This window comes from Pagrus pagrus (genome assembly GCF_965226575.1).
Source record: "Pagrus pagrus genome assembly, chromosome: 13".
Classification (NCBI taxonomy): Eukaryota; Metazoa; Chordata; class Actinopteri; order Spariformes; family Sparidae; genus Pagrus; species Pagrus pagrus.
In genome coordinates this window covers 16,911,889-16,939,888 of record NC_140197.1, presented here as the reverse complement: position 1 = coordinate 16,939,888, position 28,000 = coordinate 16,911,889, and the positions used below count along the sequence as shown (strand labels likewise).

Genomic DNA, 28,000 nt, shown 5'->3' with positions numbered 1-28,000 from the left:
TGCAATTTTAAAAATTCTTTAATTTATATCTTTAAAATTAAAAACATCTGAATTGCATTCTACCACCTCCAAAGGCACAGTCATACTTACAGCAGACCAAATTCATAAAACACTGCCACTGAACATCTTTTTTTCTCAACTTGTTTTGTACATAAGAAACAATGCACTATAAAAATGACTAAACATTTTTTCTTACTGGGTAAACAATGGCCATTCTATATGCTGTAGATCAGTAAAAGACTGGAGTGATATGTACTCAGCTGTGGTAGACTCCATATAAAGGATGATGTGCTGGTTTGAGGCTGCCAATGCCTGTTTAAAACGCGTGCATTGCAGCTATTTAAAGACATTGTATTTAAAAATCCAAAAATGACATGTTTACAACAACCAATCGTGACGAACAGTGTTTAAGAATATGGATGTTTGAAGCAAAACAAAGCCATTGGCAGGAGGGCGGAAATGCAGTGAGATGAAAGCACAGTGGAGGGAGATGAGTGTCGGTGGAGGACTGTGCAGGAAGTTATCAGATCTCTCACCAAATTCTCTCAAATGCGGTGAGTGGTTTGAGCAATTGCATGAAATCTGACACCTGCACCCCCATCATCAAAAACACCTAAGACTTCAAAGAAAATGAAAGACGTTTCAGGTAACTCTGTCTGAGTTTTCTCGACAACAGTCAATATGTGCAAAGAGGCAGGGCCTTAGCCTGTTTGTGGAAAAGTCATAAGATATGATATAGGATTGATAACTGAACGTACAATCACAAATCAATAATGCACACAAAGGTTCCTTACAATGTGTGACAACACAGCACCATACACTGCACAAGAGGTTCACTTAGTGACAACAAAATTCAAAATAGTGGATAAATATACAGTAAAATATGAGTATATCACCGTTCTTACTCAGGCACAGTCCTCCTTAAAACGTGGAAAGAGAGTTTAAAAACAACAGGATCTGGGATAAAAGCAAACAGGTTTGGCACACACATGGAAAAATATACTGAAATAAGGCAAGAAAATGATATGTTAAAGGAAAGTGAGGCCACAGAGGAATGTATTGGATGGACATGAATGGAGCACTTTGAACATTAAATTATGACACATACAGATACAGCACCTCTCTCATGGAACCAGATGTTCAAGAAAAGAGAGAGGATTTTTTTGCAGCAACTAATGGGAGCCCCAATTCCACGGCCGTAGCTTTATCTTTACAAGTGTGTGTAGCAGCTGCGACAGGCACTCCAAGAACACAAGAATGTTTTTTTCTTTACAGGCGGATAAAATCAAACAGGGAATCTACACACAACTCCCAAATCAAAACCTGAATGCCTTAAAATATCTACAAAAGAAACAGTCCACACTTGGCTTGACTCACAATCACACAACCAGAAACACATGTATACTGTATAGACACCATCATGGAAAAGCAGTCAACCTCCAGAAGTGACAGCAGAGCGGTGTGACCACAGTGCTCATACAGAAAATACGCACACAAAAACAAGACAAACCCATCCAGAAACCCCCACCGCCTGCTGTCTTACACAAATGTCTCTTTCCTTCTGAACGACACAGCTTCCCCACAGCATTTAATGAATCAGTGACAACTAAATTCAGCAACCGTTTACTGTTGAAGGTCCACTTTGCACCCTCCTCCTGTAGATATCTTTACACACACACATCACAGTATTTTGAAGACCACTTTGACACGGCAGTGACAGTTTTAGGAGGATCTAGGGTGAGCACAGGTTTCTCAGCAAAGAGACAGCAAGGCTACAGCATTGCAATGCAATGAGAGAGACAAAAAACATGCCTGGCTTTAGTTCATTTTTACAGATCAACACAACAGAGGGTTAAAATGCTCTGTGTTATCTTTGCATTGAGAGGGTCTGGTTTTATGAAGCCACATCCTGTTGCAATGCCAGTGATTGTGTAATCAATGGTGTCAACAGGTGGTTGTGCCATCCAGGCAGCAGCAGTACTGATCGAGCATGTGTTTTGATTGTGTGTGCGTAAACAAGTGGGACAGTATGCAGCGAGATGTGCACACACATTTACAAGAAATATATACATGTGTAGAGTGTATAAATTAGTATTATTTGTACATCTTTGTCTGTGTGTTTGTGTGTGTTTAATCAACTTCATCAACCCCCGTCTAGTAGTGTTACTATGTGACTAGTTTTCAGCTGATCCAGTGGTGAAGAGGACTCTCTGATCTGTTCTGGCCAGCTTAGCAGGTGGCTCCAGAGACTCCTCTCCCAGCACAGGACCGTCTGAGGGAAGGGACAGCTCCTGTCCTTCCTCATCGCTCTCCTCCTCCTCTTCCTCTTCCTCTTCTGGGATAGAAAATGGTAAACGAGTTAGTTGCAAACAATGATTGAAACTTAGTTTTTGTCTCAAAAGTATTTGTCAGAAATACAGTGGAAACACAGTTTAATCACCTTTGTCAGGATCCAACTGGCTTAGACCCCGACCTAGACTGGCAAACTAATGGCAAGAAGAGGGAATGTGTTAGTCCTATAAGTATGGCTAACATTATTTTGTTCATTTATGTATGTGTGTGTGTTGGTACCTCTCCCATGACAGCAATGGGGGTCTCTCCTTTAGCCTGGGCCACTCTGTGCTCTATCAGATAGTACATGTACTCATCGTACAGTAGGCGGATGAGGTGAAAGGAACCAAAACTGGCTGCACTCCTCAGAGTCAGGTCCCGGATCACCATGGAACTGGAGAGCAGAGGCGGTGGGAATTAAACCACTGCTACACATGTATTCTGTAGCTACTTCACGTAATCTCTAACCACAAACGGGAAAGTGCCACCATGACAAAGTTTTTAAGCATGAGTCAACTTGATGTTGATTTCTCAAGAATGAGAGAGCGAGAGAGAGAGAGAGGCCTCACTTCTCACAGTTAATCTACTAATACTTTTTTTTTTTTTTTTTACATCAGATTCATTATTTCGCTAAATGGAAAGCTTATTTTGGTTGCCTGTTCTATAAAAACTGAAAGTGAACTTTTTACAGACTGATCTGACATGCTTAACAACTTAAAATTTGTTTTCTCAGTGTTTCCCAGTTTATCAAACTGAACTTAATTCATACTTTTGCCGTGCTGAATGTGATATCAGGTCATACACAACTGTTATTTACTATTAGTCACTGTGAGAGCATAGATGTGCTCATTTACTGTGTAACAAAAGGTTGTAGCTCAATCTCATGGCATCAACCAAGACAACAAAGGAAATGAAAATGTCCAAATGGTTCCCATCACACCTGTAAAAGGACCACTTGAGCAGGAAGAGCTTGGCAGCCTTAGGGAAGGCAGGGCTGTGCTGGTAGGGCTTTAGGACCTGGGAGACGACACCATCCAGCCACGCAGCCCACTGCTCCAGGGAGTTCTGCTGCTGGAGGGTCAGCTTGAAGTCCTGCTCCAGCCGCTGGACAACACGGTCTTCACACCGGCACACCCATGAGGCCTGCTCCTGCAGAAGGTGGACAGAATAAGGGCAATGTGTCATTACAAGGCATTAGTTGTACCAGTAGGGGGCAACAGAGCAACCTAATGTTGATACAGACTGTGCTTCAGACTGAAGTCACTGTGCAATGCCAGATTGCCTTCAAGCATGACACTAAATCACTATCAGGTTCAGGGTTCTGTGTCAAACTATCTGCTCTGCACTCGCTGGAGGAAGAAGAAAAGACAATGGGTTTTTGAGAAAAAGCAAGAGGGACTGGTTCATACTTCCTGGGTAGGAAAGTTGTAGAAAAGACAGAATGTTTGCCAAAGTAGCTGAAGAAATCATACATCAAACCACTAGCAAGAGCAGAAATAGATGTACTGTATATGCACAACACTGATAATCATGTCAGGAGACACAAATGTTGCCAGCCACAGTGTACAGAGAACAAACCAACCTGGACGTTGGCAAAGTCAACACGGTTGAGGTCGGACAGCATCTGGTTGATCTGCGCCGTGTTCTGGAGGACAGCGCGGGCTGCCTGGGCCAGGTGGTTCAGACTGGTGTAGCGACGCAGTGTCTGGGCAAAGGCATTGGCTGACGTTACCTGAGACAAAGGATGAAGGACATTAAAAATATAATTTTACATTAAGGTGGACATACATACAAATCTCCCAAAAGATAACCTAATTTAACAGTTTCTTAGGGTGAGTAATGCATGACCTCTTACACTGACAATATTATGTTCTTTAGTGAATATAATATTGTCAAGATAAATAATCCTGCTGAAGTGGTCCATGTACACTGATAAAAAAAACACTTAAAAACAAGACTGTTTCCATTAGAAATAATTGTTTAGAATAGGCCATTTTCTACTCCTAATGATTTGCATGATTGACCTAGAAGTGTTGCTGCATTTATTTTCACAAAAGCTGCACCATGAGCTGGCAAATTATAGGACAGCATTTTATATAAAATCAGCTCTTGCTCGTGTTCACACAACCACAACAAGGAAAACTCCCACACAGAAAATGGATTTGCACCGAGTTCAAAATAATGTTTTGCACTAGCTGATTCTGCAGGCCTAAGACATTTTGCTTCATGGTTTGGAGAACACATTTTTCCACCAACTGCAAGCCAGCACAAGGGGAGTGTACCTTGATGCGGACCATTTCCTCAGGGATGTTCATCATGGCATTGGTCAGCCAGCTCTCCAGGCTCTTGGCAAAGTTACGGATGGCTTGAGTTAAGGCACCTGGGGACAGCAAGAAAAAGGGTGAAGAGACTTTAATGCTCGTCGCTTCAGAGCAAGTTTTCATTTCCTAACCGCTGACGATGTATCTGGATGACAGATTATCAAACACCTGGGGAATACAGCTAAGTTTCTTCTGGAGAAATAGATCTTCTTGCCACGTAAATTCCTAACCAAATCCCCAATGTGGTTCCAATTTACTTGGAAGACAAAGACCTGGGACATGGAAAATATTTAATGTGGCAGTGGTGCAGCAGGATGAAAGTCCTTGCTTTGCCAAAGCAAAGAAATTAAATTAAACATCTGACTAAAATTGAAACTGAAAAGTCCACTAAGTTTCCACAGCACAGTAGCAGGCACACCGTAAGGAAAAACTGTGTGCTCTACTACTACAGAGCAGTCCATCAGTCCAAATGTTTCAACTGAAGAGAGAAAACTCATAGAAATGTAGAATTGTGTGGTAATGTTTTCACTTTCTGAGTCTGTGTGTCATTGTAGCAAAATGTGGTCTTGGAGATACCTTTTGTAACTGGAACTAACAGAAGCAATTTTGAGAATTTTGCCACCCATTTATATGTCTGTCTGTAGATAGATTCTTGTCAGCGCAATAGTGTCACAACCATGCATGATGCAGTCCTGAAACTTTACAGGTGCGTACTTGAGATCAAAAGAAAGGCCAAGTTCAATATGGATCTCCTCCGAACAAGGTGGACACAGGTAGGAATTAGGAAAGTCTGTCTGTGGACTAATTGTGTTATTGTGTTAACATCACAACTGTCCAAGATGCAGTCAGGAACTTTTAAAGGTGTGTAATTGAGATTGGATGAGGGCTGAGTTCAAAGGTGGGTGAGGTCTCATGTAATAATGTCTGCTGGTGTGATCCTATCGCAAGATGGTCTCTGTTTTATATGTGAGATCGCAGGATGACCTTTGTTCTCTCATAGGTCAACTCTAAATAGATAAAGTTAGCACTGAGGTTAAAGAATAGCTCTATATGAGTATAGGCATTTACCACAGGTATGGACAAATATTCGCTATGTCAGAGATTAAAGTAATTGGACTCATTTTTAATCTAAAAAACACAATTGCACTCAATTTGTCTTTTCTGTATGATCACTTTTGAGGTAAAAATATATATATATATATTTTGTTATTGTTTACAGACTGCATTTGACAGTATGTTTTTTTCCTACATAAGCATACTACTTGTAGAGCCTTACTGGGGATGGGCCTGAGGACGTCAGGGATGAGGATCTCCACCAGGCCCTGGTACAGGCTGTTGTCACAGTCGCGGCTCCAGCGCAGCACTGGGTCATACTTGCACAGCAACACCAGGCAGTTCTTTGGGAGACGCTTCTCTGACTCATCGTGACTGCCAACACACAGACAGTTTTATTTACCAGAATTTTTTATAGAATGTTACTGCTGCTGCAACAGGAGACATTTCGTGTTTGTGTGTAAGTCTTGAGCACTCACACAGCCAACGTGGCATCTCCAGCCTGACTCTGACTGAACCTCCAGAAAGTCTTCCACAGAGTTTCCACCAGGGTAAACTGCAGGTTTACCATCACATCTAGTATAGCCTGACAAAACAGAGAGAGAATATGTTATACATGAATGCCTGATAACAAATGACTGAGCACAAACATTTATCAGAAGTGCACTTCACAGAGTACTTTTAAACCCATCCTCTCCCTCAGTTGTCAAACAACATGAATTTTCCTCAACTAGTCAACTTCCAGTTAGTGTTGTCCTACCCTATAGGTTAAAATGGGTACTTTCATTCAAAGAAGTCTTCCACTGACACCGACAAATAGATAGCAAAGGCAACCTCAGTTGGTTACCTCACAGTGTTCTCTGTACAGCAGCTGAAAGCTCTTTATGTGCTCCAGCTCAATGCCCTCTGGCAGAGACTTGCCCTGGAGATCGATGTCTGGGAACTCTGGGAGAGCTCTAGATGCATCTGGAACACAGGAAATAAGAACACTGGATACTCAAGGAGAAATCACAGTAAATGCAGGGGCAACAAGTATTCACTTCAATATAATATTTTAGTATATATATTGTTTTTTCACAATAATACCATCAGAACATGTTTTTTTGCACAAATCCTTAGTCAACACTTTTATACCTGTAGATAATTGATAACTGTCCACTGAACTCACCTAGGAACTGCTGGTACTGCTGCACCTGGGTGCTGATGTCCACCTGCCCCGAACCCTGCTGCTGTTGCTGCTGCTGGCCTGCTCCGGCTGCTGTACCATTGGTCATCCCCTCTACTTTATGCACTGGCTTCAACCTGATACGAACAGGGGCAGGGTTCATAAGATAACGTAGATGAAACTTTCAGAGCTACGCAAAGATGATGAATAATTCAGTGAAATGAAATGTCAGTGCTGTCTTATCATATTGGAGAAATCTGAAACCATGATATGATTTGAAATAAAACACATAGTTTGAGAGACAGGGATACTGAACATAGATATTTAAGAGAAATGTTACAGTGAGTGGTGTAATGATTGACAATAAATGTGTGAGTGTGTGTAGGGACAACTATGTGTCTACCTCTGTTTCTGTGAGAAGGGCTGCTGCCTCATGGCCAGATGCTGCTGGTCTTCCATCAGACGGAGAAGAGAAGAGCCTGCCTTGATCCTCAGCCCGTAGTAGTGGTATTTAGAATTACCCCTGTAAGAGACAGGTAAATAAGTTACATCAAATTGGTCCTGTGTTGGCAAATGTGGAGAAAACAAGAGGTTGTGAGAGGAGAGGGTTTACGTTATCTACATAAACCTATGATAACTCCCCTAAGGCAACAAACATACAATAGTCCTGATAAAGACTGATTTTAAAATTTACCTCTTTAATTTCATAAAAATACAATAATGAAACATACTGTTTTGTTTAACTAAACCCATATTAGCAAACATTTCTACCAGTCAATCTCACTTGCTCATCCTCCCCCCCTTTGTCAAACTCACTCACCCACACACATGCTGTCTGTCTTCATCTCTACCCACACGTCTTCCTACACTGAGCGAACATTTCGCAATGCTTTCAAGAGGTTTACATATCATAGATTTCCTGTAGAAAGCTTTGCATGGGTGTTAACTAATTAAGATCTATATGCATGTGGATCATACAGTGCATATAAACAGATTGTCTGTTGATGTGCATTACTGAGGTAGGGAGATTGTATTGCACTCCTCTCTCTTTCTGTACCTGCTCTCTCCGTGACTTTGATATTGATATCTAACATTTTCTGTCTAATTAGTTTCTGTCAGCAGAAACACTTTTGACATTTTAAAAAAAGCACATCAGTTAGGGCATCAATGTATGCAGGCCTGTCGTGTCATATAGGCAAGCTGTGTATGAAGGGATTGTAAATGGGTTTTGAATGTGTGGCCTTTCATATTGACCCGTCTTACCGTGTGCCCAGGCGTCTTGTGCGTAGCCCCATGAACACAGATCGAATGAGTTTCCCAAAAGAGGCAGCATTAACAGGCTCTAGTTTCTGCTCCTGGCAGTGCAGCAGATAGTGGCAGTAGAGGGTCGAACGTGGCAGACTCACTCCTTCAGCTGTCTCATAGTTGTCCAGCAACCACTGTACCTGACACGCAGGCAACAATATAAAGAAAATAGCTGGAGCAGTTAGCAAAGCCAGTAGATACAAACACGATAACACACCTCAAAATATGTGCACACAAACATATGCTTGCTTATTTGCAAACTATATTACCAACATTTTTCAACTCATCATACAGTACAGTACATGCACACACATTTTTCTTATTCATAAATTTAGAAAACACAAACAAAATCCATTCACATTTACAGTTTGTTGATCATTTGGGTATGAAAACACAAATATGTTTGTTTGCGTGCCGTGGCATACAACTTTGGTATGCAATGAATTAATGACCTGGGACATGGGATGTTTGCCAAACTTAGGTTGGTTACCACTATTATATGAGATTTAATACGATGAATTTAGGATGATATAGTGTTGGGGCATTTCAGGGAAATTAAAAATGCCCCTCATCACATGCACTGTAATGATATGAAAATGATGAGGTCATGGTTTTGTTTTATTTTTTGGAGGAGGAAATCACAGTTAAAAATATTGTAAGCTTAAATAATTGTAGCCGTGTTTTTATTATGTTAAAAACTCAAAATATGTGATTTCCACTGGACAAAACAATGACATCATCGGTGTGTGCCACCAAAGGGTTGTGTGGATGAGAAAAAAACGAGAAGAAATTCTTGCACTTGGCGCCTCTGCATACCTTCTTGTCTGCCGACGGCACGCTACTCTCCTCGCCCTCTGTAATACTCACAGTGGCTGGAGAGGCGCGGGCGGTGTGAGAGTAGTTCTGACTGTTGCCAGCTGCCCCTCCGCTGCTGCTGCCCAGCATGTAACCCCCCTGGATCACATAGCTGCTTGCTGTGCCACCGTTGGTGCCCGCCCCTTCCCCTGCCCCATTGGTGGTGCCACCTGTGGTCACCACTGTGGCCCCTCCCCCTGCTGCACTAGTGGGCTGGGCCACAAACATGGACACAGCCCCAGCTGTGCCAGCTGTCACTGAGACAGTTAGTGGTGTGCCAGGGGTGGTGGCCTGTGAGCCTGAGGTTGGCTGACCTTCATAGTACTGGGTGGCTGTGGTTTGGGTGTACAGAGGTGTATCAGTGTAAGGGAAGGTGCTGGAACGACTGCATGAAAGACATGAAAAAAAAGTGTTAACAACAAAATAAACGTTTAAAGGGAAAAGTTCTATCTGAACATGTGTAATTACACAGCTTTATTCTCACATGGTACTGGTGGTGTAGTTGGTGTCTGTTCCTTCCACATACTGCACTTGATTGGTGTACACATGTTGCACTGGCACTGGGGTGAGCTGCTGCTGGACCTAAGGAGTGGGCACACACACACACACACATTCTACATTCACAAAAAATCCAATCAATCCTTGCTCACCCAATTAGACCATATCAACTGTGGACAACTTTCATGTAAAGTTTCTTTTGCAATTATGACTTATATACATTTCTTAGCTACAGACAGATTCTATGTTCCCTTAACTCTATAGCAGTAGTCTCCCTTGTGTCCCTGACCTACTTGGAAAGTGGCAGTTGTAGCCTGCAGTGGTGGCTGATCAGGGTATGAGCTTGTGACTGGAGGGTGGACTTGTATTTCTTTCCCCTCATGCACAGGGTGCAAGTACAGTGATTGGTAATACAGAAGGAGGTCCAAGGGGAGGTAGAGGGGATTGATGCAGCATTCTTGTATGTTGTCTTCTGATACTGGGTACTCTGGCTGTCCTATCTCATGAAGTAGCTGGCATTCTTCTAGATTTTTATCTTTGACTATCGCTGTCACCTCAGTGCTAGGAAGGAGCTGGAAGCCAGCAGAGGCAGGTTCGACCAAAGATGTGATTAGTTGACTAACATTATGTCAAAGTGTGAGGAAGTTGGAAAGTTGTGGATGTCACACGTGATGCCCTTTTATGATGGGAGCTGTGATGTGTTTGTATTGTACAAATGTATGTTGGTCAGTGATGGTGCAATTGAAGACAGACATCATATTTGACCACCAATGATGAACTGTGTAACTGTGTGTGTTTGACTTACCTCTGGGCTGATATGAACAGGCTGTAGACTGGTGACACTTAGCTGGGTGCCGGGCTCAGTCTTGGCTATCTGGGAGGTGGCCTGCACAACTGACCTCTGTTAAGATAAATACACTACTTAGTTTAAAGAGTCAATGAAACATTAATTTAATTTTGTGTCTGTATGTGTGTGGGCACATTTTACCTGTTGAGCCGTCTGTACCTGCTGAACAACCTGTGTGGGAACTCCTGTCTGCACTACAGCTGGAGGGGGGCTAGAGTCCGACACACTGTCACTTGAGTGAAGGGAGCCCTCTGAAGGACAAAGAGAGAATTTAAATACAATCAGTAATTTTACTTTAATGAAGTTGTTGGAATACGGCCATTTTTTAAGAGTGCCACTAGTCCATTCCACCATTTAGGCCAAATATCACATTAGGTCATTAAAGTTACAGTTACTAAACAATAAACTCAGAACAAAGAATTGTGTCATAAGGCAACTTAAGTGTCTGAATATGTGGAAGTATAACTTTGTTCTACACAATAACGATCCATGAAACTCAACAGATTGCCCTTAGGGATATACAGTGTTAATAAATCCGATAAAGACGGACCTGAATTTTAAAGTTTTAAAGTTCACTATGTCTTTGGGCAACGATTTTTTGTGTGAAAAGTGAAAGTATATCTTAATACTGCCGAATAACAATCCATTATACTTTGCAATTATATCATACTTAAGCAAAAACAATTTAATAAGGAGAAACCACTAAAATATGGATTGATTAGGTAAAGCGCTGCTTCTGAGCATGTATAATTGCAGAACCTTAAACTGGCCTGATCTACATTTGTTCCAATGGCATATAATGTAATGTCATGTTCAGTCCTTACCTGTGACTGTGACAACAATATACTGAGGAGTGCTTTGAGCATTTCCAGACTGCGTGGGGGAGCCCTGGATCTCTGCAGTCACATACTGTGTCTGGGCTGGCTGGGCCTGTGCTGCAGACTGAGTCTGATTACCAGCTACGGGCTTCTGAGCTGTGATGGAAGTGGCTTGATCGGTGGGAGTAGTTTGGCCTGTGGGTGTGACAACAGTGGGAGTGACCACAGTAGTCTGAATCTCAGCCAGAAACTGAGGGGCAGTTGGAGGCGCGGAGCTGGCATCAGGTTGCCCCTGTGTGACAGTAACACCAGCCCCCTGGGGTTGGGCTGCCGGCTGGATCTCGCCTACGTAGCCTGAGGTGGCCATTACAAGAGCTGGGAATCACCCTGGGAAAAAGAAAAAACTGACTGGTTACGCATTTCTAATAAATATTCGGGACACTCTGTATTAGTCAACCAGGGATAAAGCCTAGAGCTATTTGTTTCTATGTAGCCTAATATCAACTGGTGTTTGAAACCACTATATAATCATTCATGTAGAAACAGGGGAGGGAAGTGAGATTTAGTCAGAGTTTTAAGAGTGATAAAATTCCTCATTTTGGAGTCTGTAGCGGAACAAAACATGGTGAATCATAGCTTCTAGTAAATTATTACTTTTACAATGAGTAACTATTATTACAGGTGATTCATTACTATTTTGGAGCAGAAGGTCCAACCACAATGACATGAGAAGCAGTTCACCACCAGAAACTGGCTTTATTATTATCTATTCTAGTAACAGATTCACAACCTGCAGACATTGCGAATATGTCGACATTCTCATTTGTTTCTTGATGCAAATTATTAAGTAAGAGGGCTGTTTCTGAAACTACTGTGGCTGACCTGTTGGTGGTGCAGCTAATGTGGAGATGTGGGGGAGGAGCACTGACGGGAACAAGCCTTTCGGTGTCTCATTACCTGTAATGTGATCACAATGCCTATAGCTATTCACATTTACAGTTATGCCTGTAGCACAAGTAGGGAGAATCCCTTATCACACTGCATTAATATTGCAATGTGGGCTGTTGTTATACTTTGTCACACACACAATTACCAGGAGACTAACATTTCTTCTTATCCTTTTTGTCATTTGAAACATTTTACAGTTAATATCCTAGATCTTATCTTGTGAACTTCGTATCTTCGTTCATCTTTTGTTAAACTGACTGAAAAGGATAGGGCAGATGGAAGGGTTTATGATCTAGCGTCACATCTGTGATTTCAAACACACGTGAAGGTTTAACCCTAATCCTTGCGTTAATGGTCAGTTGGCAAAAACTAACCGTATTACATATGTTTAAACTCGCTGAATAGCAAACCAGTTAACAAACAAACGTTACAGTGAACTCTGGACTTGCCAAGCACCTGCAAAACGCCCTCCTTCGCCACGCCCATTAGATGTTAAATGTCCGCCACCTGCCCCAGCTTCTTCAACTTCCCGTTATCGTGGGGACAATTTCATATCCACCCCTGCCTCAACATCATCCCAAAACCTGTCTATATACTCACACTTTTAATTTAACTACCTTAATTTGGTCTCCCTTCTGAAGGGATCACGTATGTACTCAGGGAGTTGGTTTTCCGTTGAGCCGGCTCCTACATAAAAACATAATGTGTTAAACTGCCACAAAATGCACCAAAATATCGTTTAGAACACACGAGTGACCGTTGCTGGTTCCGTTAGCTGTAAGCGGTAACAAGCACGCGTCTGTCGTGACAGCACCAATGCTAGCTGTCTAGCAAGGTAACACGGGCAGCAAGCTAACTGGTCTCTACAACAACCGCCATTTTGTACCTTTTTGCATTTGACATCGCCATAACAACGGCCTGCTTGAGTATGCGCCTGTGGCTGCGTCGTCACGGCAGGCACAATTCACTGTCACTGGGATGAGCAGCGGTCACAAAGTACCCCGTTCAAGAAACGGACCCGACTGATTATCAGTACGACGGCTAGCTTGCAGGCTAATCTCAGCTAACACTGGAAGGCAGTTGCCTGTTATGGCTACTGAAACAACAAGGGAAAAGAGCAACAGCACAATTCAGCATAATTGGACACAAAATATTTCCTATATGTAAAGAGGTTCACCTCTGGTTCCACGTGTGTATTTCCCACTGGTAAAATATCTTCTTTTAATTTTATGGCGGATTCAGTTGTTGTTGTTGTTGATTCTTGTTGCTGGGCTCTTGTCGCCAGGGCTACCGCGGCTATGGCGCTTCGTCCTCACCAGGGCAACTGTTGCTACCCACCAGCTCCCTTCCCTCCCCCTTCCTTGCTCTGATTGGCTGAGTTCTGCCAAATTATCTTAAAGGCACAGGCACAGCAAATGTTCACTACAAAGCCCCCCACGCCCATTTGTGGAACATCCCTGTCTATCATTGACATCAACTTTTTACAACTAGGCGGATGCTGTGCCAGTGAAAGTCATAGGTTCATCTTAGTGCTTGTCAAAAGTGTCATAGCAACTCTGTCTACTACCCATTTGTGCTCCTTGTGGAAATTTTTTTGTTTCTCACCATCCAGCTATTCACTCTGTTCCAGAGTGAGGTTGTCACAAGCCCCTTTGCATTACATATTAGAGAAACCTTTCTAAGAATATTCCTTGGATAAAAATTTGCTCATTGAGTCACAAATATTAAAAACTAGTGTACACTTTACCAATAAAAAGGCCATGAAGACTGTAAGGGCATGCTAAGCCAATAAAGGATGTAGGTGGGCCTATATAAAATTTGATGCTGTTCTGAGAAAATTATGTATCTCAATAAAAATGTGTCCTATTTATGTGTCGATCTCTTTGGGCTGTGATTTACTGGATAAAACAAGAGACACCATTTTCCTTATGAGCTGTGTGCTGACTGTTGACACATAAATTGACTAATTTCAAAAATGCCGTAAATGTTATCCTTTTTTCTCTTATTTATTTATATTTATGTATTTATTTTGTCTATTGTTTTCACCTTCTGCGGTTGCTCCTGTTGCTTATTTAAATGTTTGAATTTATTCATTTTGCATGATGCGCAATTTGAAAAAACAAAAACATTTGTCTTTGGTGATGGATGATTCACCTGTCAGTGGATATTTTGACACCAAGCTCTTTCAGTGAATGGTCTCAAGGTCTAGCAGTTTGACTTATCTGACAAATAATGAACAGTGACTTTATTGTAGTGGCAGTTTGTGTTCAACTTAGCCTTTGTACTTTATACAAAATCCATATTTTATAAATAGTTTGGACACACACTCATTCATCTCACTTAAGTGAGGTATTCCAGTACCACCATTGTAAAGAGTGGCCTCTTTGCAATGGTGGTATATCATCTATAATTATATAGAAACAATAGAAACACTTTTGTAGAGGCTAATATTAAGACAAAACACAATAAATCCGATTACATGCTATAAAAAGTGTGAACAGTAGGCCTACAGTTACCTGCTCCTGCTAGCCTTGGATAGCCAGTTCACAATTTTCTTACCCTGTGTCAGATTTAGCAGTTGCATAGTCAGGCCTAGCTGGTCATCATACAACAGAACATATAAATGACAACACGCTGTTTACTAAAACACAAAAGTAATTTGTAAATTATTTCAAAATGACAAGAAATCAACCAATGAGTAGGACCAAATGATATAAACTTGTCTACAGCAATTTTAAATACACCACATATTCATAATAAGTAGACTATTGCATTTTCATATTGCTCCTGTGACCTCCACAGGTCACTACTGTGATATTGTATTAATGAATGTCAAGGTGGACACCCTCCTAAAATGTCATTTTGTTTGCTTTTTTATCGGCACATTAATTACAAATTCACCATCGCCATTGTAAATCCCTAAATGAGCGACCTTTGACTAGACACAGATAAAAATGTGTTTTATTTTTGCCTGGCTCATAATAAGACTTCTGTGTTATCTGACTTGGAAAATGTCACTGGTTCTGTCTCAGTTCCCCCAGTTCACCTTTTGGCAAAGAGATGACAGTATATGTGGCTTTTAAGAGAAAGGGAAAATTATACATATGGACGTAATAGAGGGTCTTGTGTGGATTAAAAATGGCAAAACTGATGTAAATAATTATGATATCAGTCACAATGGCCTAAATATATCCCTGTAGCGGTGCCAGCAAGTCTAAAATCTTATCAGAGGAATTCATGGCAACAGGCGTAATGAGGCCGGAAAGGTTAATTTCATGTGTTCAGGCAATGTCAGTTAACTGTATATTATCCCTTCTATTTTTTTTAAAGGAACAAACATTTAAAGTCACCTTTCTCTTTTCAGACCTAAGATGTTGCTCTATGTGTTATTTGTTGACGTCACCCACCAACCTGAAGCTTCCTCGCAATTATAATTATTTTCTGAATGTGTTTCTTGCGTAGATTTATTTGACTATTGATCTTTTAGAATATCTATGTATTGTACACAACAATCTGGTATTAGTAAGGCACAAGAGACCATGATATGCCCCAATATAGCAAAGGAACTTTCTCAGCCCTATGGGAGATAAATGGAAACAAAGTTGTAATTGACCAGTATGCTATAACCTTATCATGCCACATAGTCTCATAGCTTTTGCTTTTGGTTGGAATTATTAATGCCAGTATGCTCCTCATATTCACAATCCCCACATGACCCAAGATCATGTATTTTTTACATGTTAAATGTGAGTTGGATCTGATGAAGTCATTGGGGATACTGAAGGTGACAAAAGTGCTTCTCATGCTGAAACACAATTATATCATTGAGGCCTCTGACATATTTGGTAATTATGCCCCCTTTGATCCGCTTTTTGTCTCCATAAAGGTCTCTGACTGTATCTCTCTATTGAATCTTTTCCTCTTCCGGAAAAGGCCTGCACGCGCAGTTTGCACGTCTACTTGCAGGGCTCCAATCCCCTTTATAAACCACGCCTGGGTCACCCAGAAAGTCATAGCCATTGCAAACAGGGTGACAGAAAGCTAAGAGCTGCTCAAAGCAAAGAATTGCCTATCATTTCAACCACTTCTATTGAGCTATATTTTCTTGGGGTACTATGTGGAAAGCTGTGGTGCTGGCTGTGTGTCTGCTGGTGGCTGGGGTTCAGCCCATGGACGACCCAACATATGGGGTGAAACTATGTGGCCGTGAGTTCATCCGGGCAGTCATCTTCACTTGCGGGGGGTCACGATGGAGACGGTCAATCAGTGCAGGTGAGAGGCTGAAGGCGCTACATTGTCACTATTATTGTTTCATATGTTGACTGTAGCTGCTATTTTATTTTATATTTATTGTATGAGATCAACTTTTTCCCCTCAATTTCTGATGTTATAATATTTTTTTCTGGATAAATGTAAATTAATTGTGTGTCCATGATGAAGTTTAAGTCTTTATACTGTCTTCTGCTCATTTGTGACTGTGTGCAATTGTACTGAAAAGTATATGCCAATGATAACTTCAATGGAGGGACAAGTAGGTCACTACTTTGAAGAGTAGATTGACGGATGATACTAATTATTTTCTTTATTAGATGCTAATGCTGTTTGGCATAAGGTTGGTCAGTGTTTAGAGTATGGACAATCTTAACTGGAATCATAAAGCTATAATTCTCTTCTACAATGTCATCATGGATAGATTATGCTGACCTGCTTACTTATAAAAATGGCTATTAAGTAGGCTAATGTTATTTCGAGCTTTTGTCTATGAAATACACTATATCCTATTGGTTGTATACAGGTAGATTTGGTTAGAACTCTCCTCCTCCATCATGCCATCTTCAGCAATTGTTTTAATGACAATACAGATTATGGACTGTGAATCATTTATTGTTATCTGGGTTTAAGTAAAAACCATGGCTATTCTTCAATGTTTTATTTGCCCATTTGGATTAGATGTTTTGGAGGACCCGTTCAGCTCTCGTCAGGAAGATTCCTCAGAGGGCTTAAGTCACAACTCCATGGTGGAGACTCTCCTCCAAAGAAACAGAGATTTAAGCTTCACACCTACAGACAACCAGGAGGGAGTGTTCAGCAGGCCAGCTCGTTCTTTCATCACCGAGGAGATCCTGGAAGCCCTTCGCAAGGCTGACCGCAAAGGCCGGGACGTGGTGGTGGGCCTGTCCAATGCCTGCTGCAAGTGGGGCTGCAGCAAGAGTGAGATCAGCTCCCTTTGCTGAGAGTCAACCTTTAGCAATCACAGTGAACACACTGGCAGACATATATTGTACACATAATTACACAAACAGACACACAAATATACACACACACTTACCCTATTTTTCCCACTTCTCATGAATGTCCAGTGTCATTCTGTTAACCCGTTATATAAACTGTTTGAAATGTTGTTTTATTTTTTTAGTATCTATGAAGTGTATGGAAAGGGCTTCCATGTGTTCAAAAATGTTTACATATATTTTTCTCTTGAAAAATGCATTCTTGACTTTGTAATGAACAGCTTTCAATCTTGAACCAGGCTGTTTTGTCCTTCCCAACCACTATCATACACACTGTAATTTATATATATATTTCTGCGTTAAGCTGAATAGCAATGACTGCAAAATAAGTCACAATGAATAATCTTGTTTGTCAATCATAAGTAGATTGTTGGGATTTTGCATTTGTTTCAAAGCACATTGGGTGCTAGATGGGTTAAATATTCAGACTCAATAAAAATTGTGTTAAAGAATCACTGAATTGTTGTTGTTTTTTTGAGTACATGTTGAAATCTTGTCTTTCCTCAATTGCAGAGGCTAAAAAATAGTATCACTTCACCAAAAATACAGCACACACTATCCTTGCATATTTTGCATTTTATGTACACTTCCCTAAAATCATACACCACTGTGACATGTGACATTTTTAGTGATCACATAACTATTGATCTTACCCTCTTCTTTGTGAAATAAGAAGGATAATGTCACCTCTTTGGGGATGAATCTCCCGATCAGAGAGGTTTAAAGGGGATATAACTATTTGGTGGAACTGCTAACCTGTGTTGTGAAAAGTACCCAAAGGTCACAGCCAAGATATCATGTTAAAATATTACTTTGATAAAAGTGAAAGTCTTTCATACGAATAGCACTTCAGTAAAACAAGTATCTGACAGTAAATATACTTAAGAATCAAAAGTAATTTTCAAAAAATGCACCAATGTATCAAAAGTAAAAGTAAACTTATACCTACATATATTTACATGTATGTATATACTGTGTATAGGTCTGATTATTAGAATCAGTGTTATTAAAATGAATCTTATTGCTGGCAAAATAAATTAATTTAAAACATGTTACAGCATGCAATCTACAAACTGGTAACTGGTAAGTAAAGTTATCAAATAAATATAGAGACGTAAAAGTACAATATTTGCCTCCAAAAAGTAGCAGTAATACTTCAAGTCAAGTAAGTACCTTACCTGCTATCAACTCATAGACATCCAAAATATGACAAGTGTCCCCAACTAGATACAATCAGTTACAAGCCCAAAAGGTCAGAAACCACTTTTAATCTTTAACAAAGCATTATATTTTATACATGTATATGTTTGAATGTAAAATCCTCATCTTGAAAGAAACCACAGCTGTCAAAAAATTGCATTGCAGTAGAAAATACAATATGTCTATCTGCTTTGTGGTGGAGAAGAAGTGGGCAGTAGAAGGAAATACCCAAGTGAAAAAAGCTTCACCAGTTTCAATCTGAGAACAGAGTTTCAGGACCTACAGTAGCCATGGTTTACAATCACTGCTTGTCTCATCGGTAGCTGTTCTATCGTGTCGGTGATCTTTTTTGCTATCACAAAAACTTTGGTTATGATAAGAAGTCACATGTGTTGTTTCTGCGTGGGAAAGAAAGTCTTCTAAGTGTGACACACGTATTTTAGACCTGCAGCAGCCAGCGTGCAGGAAGTGAGAGGGCTGTGTCAAGTGTGTCTGTGCGAGCGCGTGTGTGCCTACGTCATTGGTAGTTCCGATATTGGGCGTGGCCACATCGTGTGCCGGACGGACGGTTTCAACTTCACAACAGAAACTTTTTTTGTCAGCCTTGTTATGAAACGCTTCAGGATGTACGCTAGGGATCGAAGTGTGTGTCACAATGAGGTAACTAATTCATAGTTAAGAGCTTTTTATGGTTGGCTAATTTTTATGAACAAAACAGCTTACTATAATAACACAGAATATTAAATTTAAAGAGCCCCCGAAATATATGGAGTATTTGAACTGTTATCTCAGTGTTTTTTAGGGTATAAAGTTATTCGTTACTTCGTTAGTAGCTGAGTTAAATTTGAGTACATGTAACAGGAATGTGTGTCTGGCATATAGACCGTCGGCATGTCGGCTACTTAGCCAAACTGCGCGTAACGTTACAGTAAATTATCATATGTATCGATGCAATGGCTCCACATGTCGGTGATTCTTCCAGCTCGCTACAGTTATTCAACTGGTCAAAAATACCAACAAAGTGATTTGATGTGACTTAGTAGCTGTTTCAGGCTTTAGCGTCCGTAATTGATACATTTCCAATGTGTATGACTGTGTTTATGTGTGTTTCCTACAGGCATTAGAGGTCTGGGTCCAGATGTGATGGCCACACTTAAGGCAGGGTGGCTTCTGTCCATCTTGCTGGTCAACCTGCCAAATTGTATTGCTCTATCAGGTAGGCTTATTCAAGGCTTGAGCAACTTTTCTCTCATACTGTATTAAGTTCAGTTCTTCCTGTTTGTGCTCAGCCTTTTTAAAATTAACTTTATGCATTTTCACTCAATCCCATTCAGGGGGAGATATTGTTGTTTGACTCCACTAGATTTATGTACCACCTATAAAATACTGTTACTTTGCTGAATGAGATTTTACATCCAAAATATATGATCAGCTTGTCAGAAAGTATGTATTGTTAAAGAATAAACTGTCCAAGGGTAGAAAAAGTATGTCAGATTAGCTACATTTCAACCAGCTAGGCTACAACATTCAGATGGTGCCCACAAGCTAATGCACTATAAAGGTGTTTGCCTATCACTATTTGGATCTCTGGGGATATACTAGATCTTTAAATAAAGGATGTAAATACTTTGTCCACTACTTAGTCTGCTCTCCAACAAAGTATACCGTAGATCATGCACTTCAATGCTGATGCTAGCAAACTATAACTTTAAAACTACATAATAAACCATAATAAAGAATGAGCTGGGTGTTTTTTCTGTGCAGCACATGTTCACTTTACACACTGAAGGCATAAAGCTTAACATGTTTTGATAACACCTCGTTGTGCTAAAATGTGGTCACGTGCCCATAAGTTCTCTTATTCTTTACTGATCCTTTGTGATTCAGTAGTGTCTGTATTAAGAAGGAAGTAGTGACAAGGGAGGGGGAGAAGTGCCATTATATGGACTCAGACTGATCAAAAGGGCTCATTTCCTGTTAGTGTCGCTGGTAGCGCGCCTCTATGCAACGTGCTGTGTACAGGCATCAAATTGATCACTGCTAAAACTGCACGGGCTTACGAGAAGTGGGTAAAGGTGACAGTCTTGTGATGAATAGAAAAAAAGCTCTGTGTGTGTGTGTGTGTGTGTGTGTGTGTGTGCGTGCGTGTGCGTGTGTGTTTGTGGTGATGGGCGGATGCATGTATGAAACTCTTTTCGAATTGTTTTTTTGGTTAAGCTCAGTCTTCTGTCTATTACTTTCTGGCTCTGTTTATCTTTTAAATCTTGCTCTTTCTCTATGTGTCTTTGCCATCACAGCAGTTAAGTCTAACACAAATAAATAGTAATAATAATTTACATTTAATTTGCACGTGCAAAAACTGCCCCGAAGTGACAGAAAATCAATACTGGATGTTTTTTTTTCAGTTCCATATTTGACATCAGTATGAAGCCTTGTAAGCTCATACTGAAGTAATAAAGTGTTGAATTTTTAATTTCTCCAAGCAACTGTTTTTATTTCAGATGTTTATGTCTGTGGTTTTTCATCTTATGAGTCATAATTTCCTGGAATTCTGCTGCAGTGGGTCAGTACCTTTCCTTGTTGTGACTCATGGTGGGGACATTTTGGATTAGACGTTTTTGTACAGTTGTTGCTACTATCCCTAACTTCCCTACTTTGTGTCCCACTGTTTATTCAGTGCACCTACCTAAACAATTTCTGGTATGAGATGATCTCTTTTTTTTCTCCCCTATTAGTTTCTCCAGGTCATCCTGCTACTCCCTCTCCCCCTGAGTGCTATTTCCCATGTGATGAGAAAAAGTGCTTTGAAGATATCCATTGTACTTTGGATCAAAGACAAGAACCTCAGATCCCCACTAACTACAGCCTGCACTGGGCGCCAGGATATAGCAGGTAAACACAACCTAAAACTTTGCCCTAGTCATCTGTCAACTTGATAATGACAATATTCTGCTAACCTTTGGGAGACGCCTTCTGAATTTGTTTTACTCCTCTTGTCCTGTCTTGTCTACCAGGGAGTTGCATGTGATCAGTGGGACCCGTTTGACTGGGCGTATCGATCGTGAACAATTTAGCCACCATGTTGGACTTCGCGTTTGGGTCCAGGCAATGAACCAGCACGGTTCTGCCAAATCTGAAGAGGTTGTGTTCAATACAGCGAACATCTGTGAGTCAGACATCACCACCACCACCACCACCACCAATAACAACAACAACAAAAACAGCAATAATAATAATAATAATAATAATAATAATAATAATAATGGTGGCACTTGATGCCTTTCGGACAACTACAATTAAAAATGATGCCTGTTTCAATAGAAAAATCTGGTACTGATTTGTAATTCATCTTTAAATTGTTGACTTTTAATTTAAGTGATATTTGATATTAAATATTTTTTTTGGTTTCTGTCTCTGTATCTAGTCAAGCCACCTCCTCCTAAAGTCTCATCCAGCCATCAGGAACCATTCGAAATTCACTGGAATTCCTACTGTGATCAGCTGCAGCTCAATTTGGGACCTTGTGCTGTCCGACATCGGACTGAGGCAGACCAAGTCTGGTTTGAGGTGTCCTAGGTTTTGTCTTCCACTATTTTCCTTTTCTTCCTCTCAACATAGTTCACACTGTGTAATGGAGTAACAGTGAGGGGATAGTGCTGATGAATAAATAAATGAATTAATTAATGTCCTGAAAAAAACTCTTAATCTTAATCTTCAAAGAAAAACTAGACATTACAGATTGAATAAAGCTTTATCCACTGAATACATGCTCAAGATGTTTTTTTTTCCTTTCTACACAGGAAGAAGAGGGATACTATGGCAGCTATACATTTGAAAACCTCAGGCCCTGCACAGCATACGAATTCCAAGTTCGTTGTGCCTGCACAGGCTTGACGAGTGACTGGAGTGATATTGAGAGAATATCAGGCATAGAGACAAGTGAGTCCTCACTTATGATGTGGTCTACAAGTTTAACATTACAAAGAACTTGGAAATGTTTCATAAATGGTTGTAGTTTCTTTTGTCTGTTTTCTGTTTTGAACTGTTGCGTTAAAAAGTATCAAAGGAATAGTTTGACATTTTGGGCCACATGCTTATTCACTTTCTTGCTGAGGGTCAGATAAGAAGTGAGCTTTCGATGTGCGGATGGGCAGTTAATGTTACATTTGGGAAGAGCCACAGCTGTTTCCTCCTGTTAAAACATCTTTGTGGTTAGCTAACTGGCTTAGCTTGTATCTCAGCAAGGAAGCAATTATTTCAAGTTGACACAAATGCAATTTTACATTCTTGACTTTATAATCCTAGTTTCAAAACATACAGTATGGTGACGGTAACCCTGCAAAGATGAAACAAAAGGCAGTCTAATATTATTTACTCATTCTATTTGCTGTCTTGTCCCTTCTCTTGTTCAGCCCCTGTTGGGAAGCTAGATGTGTGGAGGGACTGTGGGATATACCCTTCGAGCTTTGACTGTTTTCTGACCTGGAAGGTATGTCAAACAATTTACCTGCAATCACTGTCCTCTGATTGAAATCAAGAACAAGAGTCTTTCTTTTTTCAAACTAACCCCATCACTATCCTCTCCTCCTCGCCCCATGCAGAAACTTCCTGTTTCTCAGGCTTGCGGTCTCATTCTTGGACATGAAGTCGGGCTGTCTTACAAAAACGGCATGTCGGTGGTGGTGAATGAGTCCATAGCTGAACCATGTGACATGTTGTGTGATGAGGTGCAATGCCACTATAATTCCTCTCTAAAAGATGCATCATCAGTCAATGTGTCAGCCTACAATGCTCATGGTGCCACAGTGCCTTCTCACCTCACCATGCCAGTACCAGGTATCAAGTTTCCAGACTGTCATAAAAGTATGGAGAGCTATAAGTTAAAAGTTATAGTTAAGCGTATGATCGCTGGAAAATGGCGCTGCAATAATTATATATTTGTATTATCTTATTATATTGTATTCTATCATTCTCCTTTGGCTCAGCAGAACTAACATCATTTTCTCTTACTAAGGTAAAGAGAAAAATGAGCAAGCATTGAACCTCAAGATGAATGAAGAGAACCTCACAGTGTCCTGGGATCTCCCCTCTCAGCTCGTTGACACCCTGAAGGAATATGTGGTGCAATACAAACAGGCAGGATGTCCCCTCGGCCAAGCATTTGATTGGGTCAAAGTAAACAAAAGCCAGACAACAGCTTTTTTTGAAGGTCTGTTTGATTTGATTCCTTTGATAAAAATGCCATAGATAATGAGAAGATTACATGTAAAACAAGACTGCCTAAATATCTCAAATATCTAGATCAATGACTTGATTTAAAGAAATTGTAAATCAATGATTATCACTGGTTTAATTTTTAATCTGAATACTAAATTATTGTGTTTCTGGCTGTTTTCAAAATGGCTATTTTACTCTGTTGTGTGTCTCCACCTACAGGTCAATTTAAAAATTACAAACCCTACCAAGTATCATTGTTTGAAGTGTTGCACAATGGGAAAGTCCATTACCTTTCATCAGCTATTGGATATTCTCTTCAAAGAAGTAAGTATTTGTGCATTGTTTCCATCCAAAAAATGTTTTTTTTCTCTCATCTCTCCTCATTTTAAATGGAAGTTAAACTTGTAATCCTCATGTTTCTGTCTCAATTACTTTTCAGTCCCCTCCAAACTGCCATCATTTCAGGTGTTCTCCATTGCTGGCACTCATGTGACCCTGCGTTGGGATCCTGGTCCCCTCTCTGAGCAGGAGTGGCTGATCCTCTACTACCAAATAGGACTTGACAGACAAAATGGTATATCAACAATATTTAATATAGCTTTAGTAACAAGTAAAGAAAACAAAGGAAACTCAAATGGGGTTTTTTCAAAGATTGTTCATAACAGTGGATCAGATAACAACTATGAGATGAATTGCCATGAAATGTTGGCCAAACATTCATACTTTCCAGAAGATAAATCCAGCTGACTTTAGTGATCCTCTGACCTTTTCTCTAGAGTGCCACCAGCTGGTTAATTTTTAACCAACCAATCTATCCTCTGAAATATCTCAACATGATTGGGCACTAAATTTGGCACAGGCATTCATGGTCCAGATGATGTCTGGTGACTTTTGTGATCTACCATTAGGTTCACATTTGTGGCTTTGACTGCAATGTCTCAACAACTATTGGATGGACTGCCAAGGAATTTTGTTATTGTTCCACCTCAGGATGAGTTCAGTAAATCCCGTAAAGGAAAGAAAATTGTTCATGTTTTCTGTTTATGGTCAAAGACCTGAAAACCCAATGACATCCCATTAGCTGTCCCATCAGCTGTACTTTGTCATCATTGTCATTATGTTAGAGTTAGACACTAGAATACAACCACACTGAGCTGCTAGCATGACATTAAACTATTAGTTTGGTTAAATTACATTTATGATTATATTTTGTAACAAAATCACTATGCATATGTAAAATAATGAAGAATATATAAAAGAAACAAAGTAGTAAAGAAAGAAACAAAGTATTAATAAAGGAAAAGCAATACTAGTTTGGTAGATCTCTGTCAGCTATTCTCTGATTTCTTAACCTCACCCTATACAATTTGTCTCTCCTAGTGTACAATGTGAGTGCATCCCATCGGGAATTTCCGTTGCAGAATCTCAGTTCGGGACAGAAGTATGAGGTGTGGATAAGAGCTGTGTCTGCCGTCGGGAATGGAGAAAAGGCCACCTTGCAATTCGAAACAAAGCACCATGAAATATTTGGTATTGCATCACATCTTACCTCTATCCTTGTGTAATGTGATGAGCTTAGGATAAACTGTATGATAACGAGTTTTTAAGAGGTGTCATTTGATATTTCTTGCAACATAATAGGTGATTTGATCATAATACTGGTTTAATTAGTTTATCTCTCTCATCCCATTTCTCCCTCTCTCTTTCAGTAAACTACCGAGTCCTGTTGGTAATAGCGTGTCTGTTTGTTGTATGCTTCCTTATTCTTTTAGTCAGGTGAGATAATCATCTTCAACAACTTTTCTTTGACTTTTGTTGTATTTCCGAGCATCTGTTCTCCTGTCTCTGTCTGATCTTTAGGATTGGAAAGTCGCCACTATTTTATTTTGTGTTGGTTAATACTTTGACTATAGCACACAAATGTGGTGTTATCCATTCCTAACTAAGTATTTCAGGTGTTATTAAACTATTATTTGGAACTAGGGTGCAAAACTAAATTGTTGGGGTAAATTAAAATTTCATGTAAGTTTCATATAATGTTGGTGTTAACATTGAAGCTAAGAATAAATTAATCAACATTGTTTATATTGATCTTCAAGATTGTGATGGGTTTTTTTTTTAACATATGTTTATTGACATTTTCATTAAGTTATACAGAGTTTACATAAACATACAACACGAACTTCAAATACTCCACCCACCAAGGATCTCATCCATCTAGGTCCACAAAAAGAAAAAAAAAAAGGAAAAAAAAAGAAAAAGAGAGCAGGAAACCTAAATAAGCAAATGGGAAATAAGAAAGAATAAGATACATAGAGCTATAAAATCAAACCCACAGTGCAATGCCAACAAAGCAAAACAGACATCAGATATCAGAGCAGCAGCACAGACGATTACATAGTCAGTGTAGAGCAATAAGAGTCAAGGGTCAAGGGCACATTGCAGATCCGCGCTTTCAAGAAAATGTAAGAAAAGGCCCCAGATTTTATAGAATTCACAAAGTCTATGTTTAATACTATAAGTCAGCTTCTCTAAAGCCAGACATGATGATAATTCCTTCAGCCAATGATTAATAGGGGGACATGATATATTTTTCCAATACAAGGCAATGAGACGTTTTGAATGGACAAGGCAGAGATTAATCAATGTAATTTCATGCGATTTTAAGGAGAGATTTTCAGGATAGAGGCCTAAAATACAGAATTTAGGGGAGATAGGAATGGGTTTGGAAATTATTTGGGAAATTATATTGTGATGGTTTTTTAATGTTTTTGTTACTCTTATATGTCTGCCAGTGGTTGTCGAGGAGAAAACAAAGTGTGTCCAATGGTGCCTCTGTTTTTCTTGGACAAAGTGCCGGATCCTCGCAATAGCCACATTTTCAGAGAGATGAAGCAACAGGTGAGTGTTTAATTTTAGAACGGGGTTTACACTGATTTTTGATCCTGAGCAATGCCATTACTTTTATATTTCACTAGTAATTGCTTATCCCATTTACAACGTCATGCTCCTGAATGTAGGCAGTTTGTTTCTGTGTATTACCAAAATGCAAAAAAAACAACAACAAACAAACAAAACCTGTGTGTGGTCTCCCTGTAGATTAATGACCCCTTGACTTGGATCTGCATTCCTGTCCATGAGCCACATCCAAAGATTTCTCTGTTGGAGGTTGTGGAAATCCAGCCGGGGGCTTCCAAGTCCTCCCTGGAGGAAACTTCAGACACTGACGGATTAATTAGGCCAGTGATCGGAGAGGGGAGCTCACAGATGGACTGCCAAGATGATCAGATGAAGGATGGCGTCACAAAGGAGTGTCCAAGGACAGACCGCAAATATGGAAGAGAGGCGTACAGTAAAATGGTTGACTCAGATGAGGAGAGGGACAATGAGGATTGTTGGAACTCGTCAGAGGAAGAACAGGGCACATCAGGTTATGAAAAGCACTTCATGCCCACTGTTTCGGAAATACTGGAAGTTTTATAATGTCTATATTTTGACTCATGGACATTCTCATGTGTGTTGTAATTTTTTTAATGTGAAGAAAATATTCAGATGATGCCATTGTAGACTCTCTGTGGACTCTCGCTGCAGCACCCTGTAAGGTGGACTCAGGTCATTGGAGAGATTTGTCCCTCTACAGTCTGTCAGTACCTCTCGCACCCCTGGCTTCCACCTTCCACCTAGCATTTGTTTATTTTGGTATTTGTTTTTTATTATTTTGAATTGTTGTTGGCTAGGTGCTTACTTTTCCTATTTCAATTACAACTCAGGTGTACTCCCTTATTTTTGTCTTATGTTGAGCCTGTTTTGCGAAGTATAAACCAAAAGTAGTATTTTAAGAGGGAAAGATAACACAAATGCACAGACTAACTGACAGTTCACTGGGTGTGCAGTGCATTGCAATTTCTCTATACCTCACACAATGATCCATACTAGAGCCCCATTATAAAGTATGCAGAGTTAGGAATTATTTTTAATTTATGGTGACACAGGACAAGAACTATTGCCCAATGAAAGTAAATATTAATATAACGCCCATTTTCGCCAAGTTCTCCATGTTTTAAAACATTGCACCTTAAAGTTTTGCTGTACATGATTGAATAAACAATCTCAATAAGGTTCTGGCAGCGATTTGAATGTATTCAATTCAG

At 40.1% G+C, this 28,000-nt stretch overlaps 3 protein-coding genes across 14 annotated transcripts; 2 read left to right on the top strand and 1 right to left on the bottom strand.

Annotated features, from left to right (window-relative positions):
• Nucleotides 1–2: 2 nt before the first annotated feature.
• On the bottom strand, nt 3–13,468 carry rfx1a (regulatory factor X, 1a (influences HLA class II expression)). 12 transcript variants are annotated; one of them, XM_084370337.1, is made up of 20 exons: nt 13,319–13,467; nt 12,076–12,150; nt 11,200–11,580; nt 10,517–10,626; nt 10,334–10,429; nt 9,822–10,100; nt 9,515–9,612; nt 8,992–9,415; nt 8,134–8,315; nt 7,274–7,393; nt 6,874–7,007; nt 6,553–6,671; nt 6,185–6,291; nt 5,929–6,080; nt 4,614–4,711; nt 3,914–4,063; nt 3,272–3,480; nt 2,572–2,725; nt 2,441–2,486; nt 3–2,335 (listed from the first exon to the last, which is right to left on the bottom strand). In XM_084370337.1, exons 3-20 carry the CDS (start codon nt 11,558–11,560, stop codon nt 2,175–2,177), a joined length of 3,000 nt encoding a protein of 999 aa, XP_084226463.1. In that variant the 5' UTR covers nt 11,561–11,580; nt 12,076–12,150; nt 13,319–13,467; the 3' UTR covers nt 3–2,174. The 12 variants fall into 12 exon arrangements, with proteins under 12 accessions (XP_084226463.1, XP_084226460.1, XP_084226461.1 ...); XM_084370334.1 differs by lacking the exons at nt 12,076–12,150; nt 13,319–13,467 and adding exons at nt 12,759–12,828; nt 13,028–13,284; XM_084370335.1 differs by lacking the exon at nt 13,319–13,467 and adding an exon at nt 12,759–13,005.
• A 2,719-nt stretch (nt 13,469–16,187) lies between these two features.
• rln3a (relaxin 3a) lies at nt 16,188–17,887 on the top strand. Its single transcript, XM_084371659.1, has 2 exons — nt 16,188–16,413; nt 17,092–17,887. Exons 1-2 carry the CDS (start codon nt 16,257–16,259, stop codon nt 17,373–17,375), a joined length of 441 nt encoding a protein of 146 aa, XP_084227785.1. The 5' UTR covers nt 16,188–16,256; the 3' UTR covers nt 17,376–17,887.
• A 1,301-nt stretch (nt 17,888–19,188) lies between these two features.
• Nucleotides 19,189–27,632, top strand: il12rb2l (interleukin 12 receptor, beta 2a, like). The gene is made up of 15 exons (XM_084372214.1): nt 19,189–19,292; nt 19,750–19,848; nt 21,368–21,524; nt 21,647–21,798; nt 22,057–22,199; nt 22,433–22,571; nt 23,045–23,121; nt 23,234–23,468; nt 23,647–23,841; nt 24,069–24,173; nt 24,289–24,423; nt 25,230–25,379; nt 25,559–25,625; nt 26,645–26,750; nt 26,949–27,632. Exons 2-15 carry the CDS (start codon nt 19,776–19,778, stop codon nt 27,330–27,332), a joined length of 2,118 nt encoding a protein of 705 aa, XP_084228340.1. The 5' UTR covers nt 19,189–19,292; nt 19,750–19,775; the 3' UTR covers nt 27,333–27,632.
• Nucleotides 27,633–28,000: the final 368 nt, after the last annotated feature.

Coding starts and splice junctions, on each gene's coding strand:
- rfx1a (XM_084370337.1), bottom strand. CDS start 11,560: ATGGCCACCTCAGGCTACGTAGGCGAGATCCAGCCGGCAGCCCAACCC. Junction 9,416..9,514: donor AACTACACCACCAGTACCAT/GTGAGAATAAAG, acceptor TCTTTCATGCAG/TCGTTCCAGCACCTTCCCTT. Junction 2,487..2,571: donor CCATTGCTGTCATGGGAGAG/GTACCAACACAC, acceptor TCTTGCCATTAG/TTTGCCAGTCTAGGTCGGGG.
- rln3a (XM_084371659.1), top strand. CDS start 16,257: ATGTGGAAAGCTGTGGTGCTGGCTGTGTGTCTGCTGGTGGCTGGGGTT. Junction 16,414..17,091: donor GAGACGGTCAATCAGTGCAG/GTGAGAGGCTGA, acceptor CATTTGGATTAG/ATGTTTTGGAGGACCCGTTC.
- il12rb2l (XM_084372214.1), top strand. CDS start 19,776: ATGGCCACACTTAAGGCAGGGTGGCTTCTGTCCATCTTGCTGGTCAAC. Junction 22,572..23,044: donor AATATCAGGCATAGAGACAA/GTGAGTCCTCAC, acceptor TCTCTTGTTCAG/CCCCTGTTGGGAAGCTAGAT. Junction 24,174..24,288: donor TGGATATTCTCTTCAAAGAA/GTAAGTATTTGT, acceptor ATTACTTTTCAG/TCCCCTCCAAACTGCCATCA.